At 38.0% G+C, this 12,219-nt stretch overlaps 2 protein-coding genes across 2 annotated transcripts; both read right to left on the reverse strand.

Moving 5' to 3' along the window:
- Positions 1–489: 489 nt before the first annotated feature.
- pane1 (proliferation associated nuclear element) lies at positions 490–3,696 on the reverse strand. The gene is made up of 6 exons (XM_028018533.1): positions 3,518–3,696; positions 2,868–2,944; positions 2,572–2,670; positions 2,117–2,196; positions 1,871–1,962; positions 490–933 (listed from the first exon to the last, which is right to left on the reverse strand). Exons 1-6 carry the CDS (start codon positions 3,572–3,574, stop codon positions 784–786), a joined length of 555 nt encoding a protein of 184 aa, XP_027874334.1. The 5' UTR covers positions 3,575–3,696; the 3' UTR covers positions 490–783.
- Positions 3,697–4,865: 1,169 nt separating this feature from the next.
- On the reverse strand, positions 4,866–10,824 carry LOC114145129 (putative RNA-binding protein Luc7-like 1). The gene is made up of 10 exons (XM_028018532.1): positions 10,274–10,824; positions 9,715–9,809; positions 9,278–9,376; positions 8,125–8,235; positions 7,881–8,024; positions 7,518–7,694; positions 7,285–7,439; positions 7,177–7,206; positions 6,725–6,880; positions 4,866–5,756 (listed from the first exon to the last, which is right to left on the reverse strand). The coding sequence occupies exons 1-10, from the start codon at positions 10,332–10,334 to the stop codon at positions 5,519–5,521; spliced, it is 1,266 nt and encodes a 421-aa protein (XP_027874333.1). The 5' UTR covers positions 10,335–10,824; the 3' UTR covers positions 4,866–5,518.
- Positions 10,825–12,219: the final 1,395 nt, after the last annotated feature.

Raw genomic sequence — 12,219 nt, forward strand, 5'->3', positions numbered from 1 at the left:
TGAACATCCTCTTGAGTGTTATTCCAGATTTCTTGCCAGAGATGAAGTCATACACAGACTCAAAAGGTCATCAGCTGATCTTTGTACTACAGAGCTGACAGGGTAAAGTGCAGACAATGTGCAGATGGACATTTCGTGCTCAGATCATTCCTGGGATGTGTCTAAATAGGTCTTCCTTCTGCACAGCATGGAGAGAAAACAGCTTTGAGACGCAAGAAGACACAAAGCTATCATTGTTTTCGCAGAAATTCCTTTGTCTCACTAACTCATTGTAGTCTTCAGTTGGAGGTCATGTGTTTAACATCCTGTACGGTGGAAAATTGCCAAAATGATAACTATTAATAGCGTGCGTGTTAATGTTTGCATGCAGACGTGACTCTAGGGACGGGGTCTCTGGACACGCTCTGGGTGTAGACACACCTTTTCCCCCAACTGACCTCCTTTGATATCACAGAAATGAGCTTGTGTCTACTTAAGACGACACAAGACTTGAGCTAAGATTACATTTTTATTTGACGAACAGAATTCAAAGTTATAAATCCTAATTACATACATCTCCTTATATTCATAGAAGATTTGTATTAAAGCACATATTTAGGTTAAACACACAGCACTATGTACAGCATATTGGAAAAAAAACAAAAAAACTATGGCATACCATCTTTAAAACTCAATACATCAACAGACACACACACAGATGAAACAAATGAAATAAAGTATTACAAAGAAATACAAACAAAGACAGCAGGAAAGATTTTACTTCAATTAAATGACAAAGGGGAGCTAATCGAAACTTGGCTGGTCGATGTCCGGCGGCATGGTGCACCTGGTCAGACTGGACAGGTACAGAGCGGTAGTGTTCGGAACGAGACCAGACGCCACTTTGAGGATAGTGAGCAGCCTTCGCGCTGAACTCGTTGCTCCTTCAGGAGACTGTGGAAGAAGAAAAATGAAGAACTGAGTGACATATATAACTAACTGGGAAAACACAAATATGTTGTAGATTAGATAAAGCCCTTAATTTATCGTTTATTGCAGTAATATAGTGAAATCAACACAGAAATGGTTCCAAAAAAAGAAAAAAAAAAATCAACCTTTCTCTATGGATGTCATGAACACTATGTAAAACCTGTACGGTGATCTAAGAGGGGATTCTGAGTGATCTGTTGGTAACATCTTGATTTGTAAAAGAATGTAAGCTCACTGCATTTAATATGAATTATTAAACTTTTATTGGAAGAATGAGAGAAATGTATCTCTAAAAGCAATATAACCTGTACTTGTTTTCCCCAAACTGATCCAGAACTGGAATATGATGAAAGCAAATTCCCGACTTTTCAAGACTGCATAGGAATTCTGAAGGAAATCACAGCAGGGGGAACAACTGGAACATGTTTTTTAATCTGTCTTAAAACATTGCATTTTTTTCTTTCTTTCTCAATAATTGAGCTCAAATGACAGGTTGGCTTTTTACAGAGATTCAGTGATATGATTGTCATTTTTAAAAATCTAATAAAAAGCAGAAAAACAATAATAAACAAACACTATGAAAAGTTAATGCCTTACAGTGAAAGGCAGCACAGTTTTAATATCTCTTATGAATATGCCATATTTTATTCTTTGGGCTCAATGTGGTTGAGAACAAACCCGATATAAAACTGGCATGACTCCTCCAAACAGGCAATAAACTCTCATCACCGTCATTATCATTAAAGCAAGATTTAAAAAAAAAAAAGAAAGCTATTATGACCTCCACATAATGTTATTATTAAACATTTCTTTTGTTCTTTCATTTTAATGTCCTAATCTTTTTTCTGGCTAGTAGATTAAACTTTAGAATGAAAATATGCTCAGTAATTGTGGCACAAACCTGATCCTCAGCAAACAACAGAGGGCAGTGGAGCAAGGCGGCCAGCTGTCTGAGAGCATCCAGGCACCCTGTGCGGACCGAGGCATGGCGAGCTGGGCGGACAATAGTAAAAAGATCAACCACTCACAGAGAAAAGGTGTTTATTTTTTCATTTTTTCAAAAGCCTCTATGTTGAAAGCAGTGATTTATTAGTACTCTTCCTAGCTTGTGGTACACTTGTGTGACTCAAGAGAGGATTTGTCATACCATTAGTAGCCACGAAGCAGACTTTCCCAAGGAAATATCCAGGATCCAAATATTTCAGAGAAGCTTTTGCTGACTCAAAACTATGACAAAACAATAACGAAACACATAACAGGATTATTTGTTTGAGCATTTACTCTAGTACAAAGTAATGTGAAATACTGCAAGGAGTCTCTATTTATACAATTAAATACAGAAGTCATCTTTTCTGCCCAACAGGAGAACGTTTTCTGATTTCATATGAATTTGGCTTCCATGAAGTTATGAACAAATAATAAAATATGGATTTGACTCTATATTTCTCTATAATCATACAATTTGGATCCGTTTTTCATGCCAAGACCCTTCAGACGGAGGTCAAATCAATGCTAAGTGAATAAACTTAGAATAACAGAAAACAAAACCGCTGGATTTGAATGGATTACCTGTTTTGTCAAGTGACTGAGATTAAACATTACCTCTTGTCCGAGGTCAGATTAATGATGAACACCACCAGGTCGATCCTCGGCCGACTCTCATCGTTCTCCATGGGAAGCGGGAGACTCTTGGCTAGTCTCCTGCAGTGAGGGGGGCATGTAATCAGTCACAGAGACGTTGAAGAAGATCATAGTAGCTGATTTTAAACTGGCTGTAAGAGCAATAGGAATACTTTGCAATAAAACTGACATGAACACAACAATGCTACACTTCCTAAAGTAGCCCGTATCAGACAGCTGACCTGCAGCGTCAGCAGGGTGAATAGAGGGTCACTCACACATTCACCGTTACAGCCGTCTCCTCCGCCAGGGTATCTGCCAAGTTCTGCTGAAACTGCTCCTCATTCTCCACCAGCTGCGGGGAAATCACTTTGAGTCAACATTAAAACTTGCTGGTTATTAAATTCATTATTGAGAATCAAACCATTTGAGAGGTCAAAACGCCTCAAAATTAACTGCTTCGAGTGAATGTATATTAAATTTTTGATTTGTTTCCTTGAGCACAGCAGATATGCCCTTCATACAAAAGAGTGATTTATTTAGTTATGTATATTACTTTTTTAAAATTTGAGGTAAAGGAGTCGGTCAATCAGAAAAATTGTAGTTTGATTCCTGCTTCCCCACCACAGTCTTTCAGGTGTTACCTATAAACTAGCAATATTCCAAGCTTTTTGATTAGGTTTAGCTCAACTAGTCAAAACAGTCTGGATACTAGTAGGCAAAACAAAGAATCGGCATTATGAAGCGATTATATTTATACTGGGAACAATAATTTTATCAGACTAAGCTGTGTATAAACCCAAATATGGGTTGAGTTTGTGAAAGTACCAGAATATGTCAAAACTTAGAACAAGTTAAATAGATTAACGTCCTCACAGTCCTGCTTTACGGCGCTACATACATAAAAAAAAAAAAAAAACAAGCTCACCAGGATGTTGGCCGTATTCAGATCAGGAAGTTTACTGAACGGTTTTAACAGAGACATTTTAACATTGAGAGAGATAAATAATATAACCAGAATCAACTCAGGATATTTAGCAAAACAATCTCGTGTACGTCTCGGCTCATTTCTTTTGCTCGCGCTTCTTTTTCGAACGTGTATTTGACGTCATTACGTCTGAATCGTAGTCACTGTGCGCCATCTGGCGGTGTCAAGCATGACCTGCAAGTCATCCGTTTCGATCTCCTGGCAGGAGAGATTCCGTTTAGTTCATGGGAAAATAAATGAACAAATATTGCAAAAAAATGTGCTTTGTTAAAGTAGTAAATGTCAGGTTAAGTAAAATTGATATGATTATTTTTATTTAAACAAAATTAAACAATTGTCTGGCAAACATCTTTACAGAGAAGTCGTCCGGTATTTGTTTTTTGTCTTGTTTTTTTGCTTGGGCTTGTAGTCAAATTTAGGATGCTTTTCATAAGACTTTACAAGCTGCAATACATACAAAATACAAATCATAACAATGGCTTCAAATATAAAGCAACATTTCCATTAACATTCTATTAAACATCATACAAATGAATGTAAAAGCTTTGAATATGCATGTTTCTTAGGCAATACTTTTTTTTATCAATCATGTAATTAGTAATACTGTAGAATCTGTTGTGCATAGCTTGGCACTCTTCCAGTTACATTTAAAAACTTTTGGAATCTGGTAAAGATCAGATAATTTAACACATCAAAATCAAACATTTAAACCCTAGTACTGACAAAGGTTGTACTTGCCTGGACCTTTAAAGAGACATATTTTTCATTTTAAGGGTCATGTAAGAAATATGTGTTCCATTGCACGCCAAGGTGGATCTCAAATTAGAATACCATCAGGAACTACTTGAATACAAAAGGCAACAAACTAGTGATAAATTTAAGGTCATTACCAATTGTAGTTTACAGCAAAAATCCACACAATCTTTTTCTTGGAAAAGTAATACATAATACAAATAAAAAGAAAGCATTTTTATTAGACACCAGATTTCTTTAAAGTATATTTGTGTACTCTGAGGTATATCCACTAACTTGCTCATGGGCTACTTTGGAGCAAAATACTACATCTTTTTGGCATAGTGGTATGGAGATGATCAATCTGTGTTACTGCTGGAAAGAATGCAGGCTGCATTGCAAAAGGCTTTGTTAAATTTTAAAACAAACCTCAAACTTTGTCAGCTGCAATAACTAGATGTAAATGTAAAATGTACAGCCTTGCTACTCAATGGGTAAAGGTGTCACAAAACGTATTCGAATTGTGACAAGTAAAAGAAAAAAAACATACCACGAGTATTTGAACAAAAGAAGAACATTTTATTCACTTGTGGTGGTGGTATGGTAATGTGGACCCCTCCCACAAACTCTTCCAGTAAATCCATCCTACATTACAGCAACAGTGTGTAAATATGCACCGATCATTATTCTGTAAATTGAACAGATGAAAATATTTAGATGATTTCATTAAGGACAACAACAGAGGCTGTTTTCAAGGGGAGCACGTTGGATGGCGCCTCTTAAAGGTTGTGAATGGGGAGACTATTGTCTGCAAGGCAACAAATAAAACATTGTTAGAAGAATTTTGTCATCCACAGCCCATCTATATCATTAATGTGTATGAAACATTAACGGTCTAACTAGTCGGTAAAAAAGGAAAAGAACAGCACTTCAGTAAAACAGAAATAAAGCCAAGCCTCTCTCCCCTTGTAACTGTGCGAATAACTGTCAGGCCAGAAAGATGACAAAAAATTATGACTGTACAGCCTTCTTACAAGTCCCGCCTTCTATAGTCTCTTAAAAGTCGGTTTGCATGTTTCTTTGATCCCCACCATCCACAAACCCATGTTCCATTTTGAACATGCATAGTCAAATCAAATGCACCGACACCAACAAGCTCATTTCCCCTTCCTCTTTTGTATTTAACATCCAAACAAGCAGGGTAACTGTTCAGATCTCGCCAGACTCCCGTTCCTCAGAGCTGGAGCGCCGGTCTCGCTCAAACGACATGGATCTCTCCCTTTCCTTTCCTCTGGCCACGTTAGGAGAAGCAGAGCGCTCCCTGTCCTCCAAGTCTGCCCCCTCCACTCTGTCATTTCGCCATCCCTCCGCTGCACGCTCCCGCCACCTCTCCTGGGACGGGGATGGCTCTCTGTCACGTGTGTGGGATGATCTGTCTCTAGAGGATCTGAAGGAAAAAAAAAAGGGAAAGAGAATGAAAGCCATCCTTTGCAACAGAAAGCACATCAGTGTGTTTTATTGGGAAAGAGTAACAATTCTAAAGTTGAAGGAAAAGGATGAATGGCTTCCTTTTTTTAAAAGTAAAAATCCGACCTCTATTGCTTGTACTCAACTTTGCACAATCACCTTTCCCATCTTCAATAGCTGCAAGTCTTTTGTGTTACTTCATCTTTGTATAGAAGTTTAAGCTCAACCAGATGAAGGGCTTGCGAACTGTAAACTTCAAGAATTACCACGTTGAGTTCTGAACTTTCACTGGGCCGTTTCGACATAAGATTATGTTTTGATCTGAACCACTCTCATTTAGCTCTGGTTGTATGTTTGGTGCTGCTGTCTTACTAGAACAGATCAAATGGCCGGTTTTAGATTCATTTTTGTTTCCAAAATATCTGATTCAAATAATTCATGTCATCTAGCTCCCCAGGGAACTTGTAATTATTCTGTTCCTTTGAATCAAGTGTGTTGGACCAGAGGACCATCTAAAACATGGAAAAAAAAACTGGCCCTTGAGGACTGACCTTTGAAGGCACACTTTAACAACAGCTATGTATACAGCTTCATTCATCTTTGCTGTCACTGCTAAAGAAGTCATCCCAGCAACATGATGCATTCACTGCCATATTTTAAAACATAGTGGTGTTCATTTTAATTCTACTTCACAATTACGCACCATTTTGTGTTGACCTACCACATATGACAATATGCAATATGACAAAGAAAAAAAAATCTGGAGCATGAATACTTCTTGATGTGTTCCTAAGAATTAGGAAGTAATATCTTAGGACAGATTTCAAAAGTTGGTAGATTTTCACTGTTCAAAGTCACTCCACTTTACTGATTCACTTGACAACATATGTTTAAATGTTAATTTCTGTTCAAATACAAATTAACTGAAGTGATAAATAATATATACACCTCTTCTTTTTGTGCCTGTGAGAGTGGGAGCGTGACCGGTGTCTGTCTTTGTGTCGATGCTTCCTCTCTCGCTCACGATCCCGGTCAGGTCCGTCTTCTCTGGAATGAGAGGAGCGGTGCCGTCTCGCACGATGCGACGATGAACTGCCTCCATCCCTGTTTAAGCAATTTTTCAATAATTGAATCATTAAATAAAACATGATAGTAATAGTAAACATGGCATATGGTGAAACAGTTTGTAATGCAGATTGCAAGACTGTATGAGAAACACCATTTTCAGGGTGATTTTCACTTTGATGAGGGTGACAAATACAACGTGTAAATATAAATTCTCTTTAACAACTGCAACATCACATTTTATATCTTCTCACCATTTCTCTATAAAGAATTCAAATCTTTAAAAAAACAAAACAGGAATGCTATGCATGCGACTCAAGGCAGCGAAGGAATACCTGTATCGATCTCCACTTCTGGATCTAGACCTGAGAAAATGACACAAAGATACATATGACGTCTGTGAATAAATGCAAACGTTTTCATTGTGCGGCTGAATTTCTTACCTTCTCCGCTCCCTTTCTCGTTCTCTCTCCCACTCTCGTTGTTGCTCCCTCTCTCTTTCCCGCTCCAGCTCCCACTGTCGCTCTCTTTCCTCCTCTTTTTCACGGTCCTCACGTCTTCTCATGCGCAATTTCTCTTGTTTTTCTACGACGGCTTTCTGAATATGGAAAGAGGAGTTAAAAGATCAGAAGTTAAAATGTAAATATACTGGATCCATGTCTACAAGCAAACTTACCCTCAGCTTTTCCAGCTTCTCACGGATTTCGATGAAACCGAGGTGAAGTTTGCCCCCAAAGTGGTCTGCCAGGCGGCGGTCATTATCGTGGAGACCCAAGTAGGCTGAACACACCTCACACACCCGAAGTTTCTGCTGTTGAAAGCTGGAAGCTGGCATTGAGTTTCTGTAAACATCCTTTTTAAAACAAATAAGCAAAATTGGGGTTAGGAAAGAAGAGAACGTTACTCCAAACATTTATTTTGGCATTCTGAATATCATTTAACTACAACTTAAACGTTTGAATTAAGGTCGTGCTCATAATGCAGGCTCACCTAAAACCTGGAGAGCCAAACAAAGCAACGGAAAGGCAACATTTCTGACCTCTGCTTCTTTCTTCAAGGCCCGGGTTTTCTCCACCTTCTCCAGCACCTGCTGGGCTTCATCTACGTTCCCTTCGCCCCCCAGCTGCTCCGCTTTAGCCAGAAGCTTCCCAATCTCTTCGTTTAACTCGTGGACACGCTCGGCCTTTCATGGCAGGGAAGACAAAGAGAAAAAGATAGACGGAAAAAAAGTTTGTTGCTTTTCTTGGGAGTACAACGCTTAAACCAAACAGAGCGCTCATCACCTTTGCCGCCACTTCGGCGCTGATCTCATCCTGAGTCTCGGCTAGTCTCTTCTTGGCCAACTCTGTTCTACGATCACAGTCAGCAATGAAAGACTGAAGGTGTTCTGCAGCCTGGAACAACATATTCGACAGTTCAGTAGCAGTATTTCTTAGAATTCTAAAATGACATAAAATGATTTATTAGAAAGTAGAATCATTTATCCCACTACTGGTAGTGTTTGTATGTAATAAGGGTGAACAGGATTATTTGCTGGACTACTATAGGTTGTATGCCACTTTGAAAAGTGGCAAAGCAATGATATATTAAGTTTATGGAAGTGTTTACTTGTTAATAGTAGTTGCATCTCCCTCTGTAGTTATTCAGCAAACAATCCCACAAGAGAAGGAGCCAAATCTAAGCGCAGAGCACACTTCTGGGTTTTAGCACTTATAAATTGTGAATTTTGACAATATTAAAAGAAAGAGTTTAATTATACAAACAACCTAAACCCCTAAGATGCAGACATATAATGTTTTTGAGCTATGCACATATTATGAGCCTGATTCAGGTAGATAAATAAAACATGGAAGATATGTTAAGCAAAAGAAAATGTTTAAAATTACTTAACATACAGTACAGACCAAAAGTTTGGACACATCTTCTAATTCAATGGGTTTTCTTTATTTTTATGACTATTTATAAGGCAAGAAATCCCACTTAACTCCCAATTAACCTGACAGGGCACACCTATGAAGTGAAAACCATTTCAGGTGACTACCTCTTGAAGCTCATCAAGAAAATGCAGTGTGTGCAAAGCAGTAATCACAGCAAAAGGTTGCTACTTTGAAGAAACTAGAATATAAGGGGTATTTTCAGTTGTTTTACACTTTTTTGTTTAGTGCATATTTCCACATGTATTATTCATAGTTTTGATGCCTTCAGTGTGAATCTACAATGTCAATAGTCATGAAAATAAAGGAAACTCATTGAATTAAAAGGTGTGTCTAAACTTTTGGTCTGTACTGTATATTTGGGGAAACAACAACAACAACAACAAAAAGTCAGTTGCTTTGTTTAAGAATCTTATAAGCGATGACTGATTCAGCTGGGACAAAGATTATGTTTTTTTCATTCAAAATGTCAGACTTGAGCTTGAGCAGTTAGGTGACTTACATCAAGCTCAAAGAAATACTCATTCTCCTTGGAAGCGATCTCGTAATCTGCTCGCAGAGCCAAATCATGGACTTTGGCACATTCTCCCAGGTCCATTCTCTAAAACAATAAAGAAAATAAATGCAATAATACACTTTCTACATCACTTCCTTGTTAATATGAATATTAACAGATACAAATAATATAAATATTATATAAATAACAGAAATATTATACATAATTGTTAGTCTGGACTTGTTTTACCACAGTCTTTACATAGAAGGTGTGTATGTAGTAATCATAAGATCTAAAATGCATCATGAGGAACAACCTAAATCACAGGTTCCAGCCCACATATTGTTTATAAATGCAATCACTCTGCTCAAGCCTAATTAAATCCTGATGTAAATACTTATTTTTTATTGTCCAGTAAGTTTACTTGGATTAATCATACTTACAGTGCCTGACAGAATGTCATGAGGACATGAATCTAAGAGGTGGCTCTTACAGACTCGATCGTCTGTAAATTTAATTCTCTGCCTCATGGTGTCTCCTGAAACAGACAAAAAGCAAGGCAGCAGGTGTGAGATTTGTAGTTTTATTTTAATACATTTTATAAAATATTTCTGCTCCCTTAAAACAAGTGTGATTCTATAAAAGGAAATCTAAACTGAAGTTTAGATTTCAGTCAGTCATTTCATTCTAGCTGAGTATTTCTTAACAGGGCGAACAAAGTTACAAACACAGGGACTTAATTAACTTAAAACAACCAGTTGTAATAGCTACATAGAAAACGGCTTAATTCAAATGCACTTTGTCGTTAAACTTTAAATAAGGTTTTAAGTAGCTATGTAATGTTGTCTACAACAAGTTGCTAAGCAGTTAGCTGCCCTCATGTTAGCCAGGCTGTGAGTAGCACGCCTCACTGACAGCTTAGCCTTGCAGCTAATGCTAACACAAGTCATCGAGCGCTGTCAGGCTATCAATCAAGACTGAAACAAGACAAGTCCGGCTCACCGTCTCTGCCCGTCCCCATGAGCTGGTCCAGCATCGCTCGCATCTGCGCCTGGGCAGACATGTTGGCCTATCGTTGTTGGAGTGGGTTCCGTCCCCGCCAGCAGTGCTCCTCTCGCGGGCCAGTCTCTTCAGCTGCAGGCCTCTCCTCTGGCTTTTTTCTTCACAATAACACGGTTAACTTCCCCCACCAGCAAGAAAAGCTCAAGCCCAAACGCCACAGCTTCTTTAGTTTACTGAATGTCACTGTACTTCTACAGAAGCTGAATATGGCTTTGTAAAGGTGGATGGCTTCGGGACCGCTGAAAGGAGCAAGTGCAGCGGCTGTTTAAAAACTGCTGGAGTCCATTAGTCGGGTTGAAACGTGTGGCGAGCTGAGTGAATGCAGTCAGTGCGTTTGATTAGCTAACCAAATATGTATGAAAATTAAAACCAACTTGTTCTGTTCACATAGTATCTAAACGTATTTCTAGCCAGGCAGCTAGAAGTTGTCAAGTTTGTTCAACGTCCTCTCTCTTCCGCCTTCTCAGTTCCTCTTTGTGCGCGCCACCGGAAAGCGCGCGCTCCGTGATTCCGATGAGGTGTTGCAGTCAACTAGGCTCGATAAATTATTTAATTTTAATCTCTGTTACTATTATTTTAATAGAATACACGGCATAAAATTTAGCAGACAATTTTTTACGGATAACATTTTTGATAATTATATTTATGCTGTAAATAGAATAGCTTTCTATACAGCTTCCAAAATTTGCATTAGAGGGTGGATTTGTACTTGTGGGAACTTTGTTTAGTGAAAACATAAAGTCATGTCAAGAAATCAAAATCCATCCATCCATCCATCCATTTTCTGTTCACCCTTGTCCCTAATGGGGTCGGGAGGGTTGCTGGTGCCCATCTCCAGCTACGTTCCGGGCGAGAGGCGGGGTACACCCTGGACAGGTCGCCAGTCTGTCGCAGAAGAAATCAAAATGTCATCGAAAAATTCACTTATTTCTTTAAATTGCAAAAGTGAAACAGAACAGGACTTGAAAATGGCTGGATGTCATTTGTGCTTAGACTTCTAATGTAAGATCAAATATTTTATTGGAAAGTAAAACCATTTATCCCGCATCACAGATGAGCCTTGGGTTAAATTTGTCTCTCTGAAGGAAGTCCTTATTCTTGTACATATGAATAAACATAAATATTGAGGTTTACAATCTTTCACTTACTTCAGGATATGTGCATCAGCTGTTCCCAAACAAGAATAACAGTGGAGGAGACTTTAGACTCGCACTGGTCGAGTATAAACATTTCTGCAAAATTGATTCAACATGTACAGGATAACAACACAAACATGTATATATTCATCTGATCTATTTTTAAGTACCCTATTTATTTCCTCTAACATTGACAGCATACACATTGCCATTATGCCTTTTATCTAGATTAACATCTGAGTATTGCAGAATTTCAAGGATCCCCTCTTTTGGGGCACCTGAAGCATAATCCATAGGGGAAAAAATGTCAATGACTCATGTGATAGGAAAGTAAATCTATAGGTGCTTTAGTGCCTGTACTAACTTGTCAAATGATGAGACTTTACTACTGGTAAATTGAGGTTGAAGCATTTAACACAGTGTGTATGAACTAAAGTAAAGTTCAAGTTAGTATGGGGAAAAATTAAAAAGTATTTTTATTTCTTTTTTTATTCCCTATAATATACATTCTCAGAGTTAATTACTCACATCCAGTTGGGTTGTGAATAATTGTGTTATTTAGTTATTATGTTATTTAGTTTACCAGATGTGATGTGATTTTCTGAAAGCAAAAATTAGATTGATTTTGGGAAATATTTCTACTCAACATTTCATAATTTAGCAAAACTGCAGCTGGCAGGAAATATTAAGTAAATGGTTTCCATTAGTTTTGACCATCATGATTCTAAATTAATACACATGATCCCAAGA

The sequence above is a fragment of the Xiphophorus couchianus genome, chromosome 5 (assembly GCF_001444195.1).
Source record: "Xiphophorus couchianus chromosome 5, X_couchianus-1.0, whole genome shotgun sequence".
Classification (NCBI taxonomy): domain Eukaryota; kingdom Metazoa; phylum Chordata; class Actinopteri; order Cyprinodontiformes; family Poeciliidae; genus Xiphophorus; species Xiphophorus couchianus.

What these genes read in the sequence shown, in the direction of transcription:
- pane1 (XM_028018533.1), bottom strand. Translation starts at nt 3,574, where the DNA reads ATGTCTCTGTTAAAACCGTTCAGTAAACTTCCTGATCTGAATACGGCC. An exon ending in ACGGCTGTAACGGTGAATGT is followed by an intron (nt 2,671 to 2,867) that starts GTGAGTGACCCT and finishes CCCTCACTGCAG; the next exon opens with GAGACTAGCCAAGAGTCTCC. An exon ending in TGTTGTTTGCTGAGGATCAG is followed by an intron (nt 934 to 1,870) that starts GTTTGTGCCACA and finishes CTTCTTCCACAG; the next exon opens with TCTCCTGAAGGAGCAACGAG.
- LOC114145129 (XM_028018532.1), bottom strand. Translation starts at nt 10,334, where the DNA reads ATGTCTGCCCAGGCGCAGATGCGAGCGATGCTGGACCAGCTCATGGGG. An exon ending in CATGGGGACGGGCAGAGACG is followed by an intron (nt 9,810 to 10,273) that starts GTGAGCCGGACT and finishes TGTCTGTTTCAG; the next exon opens with GAGACACCATGAGGCAGAGA. An exon ending in GCGCCGAAGTGGCGGCAAAG is followed by an intron (nt 8,025 to 8,124) that starts GTGATGAGCGCT and finishes CTGCCATGAAAG; the next exon opens with GCCGAGCGTGTCCACGAGTT.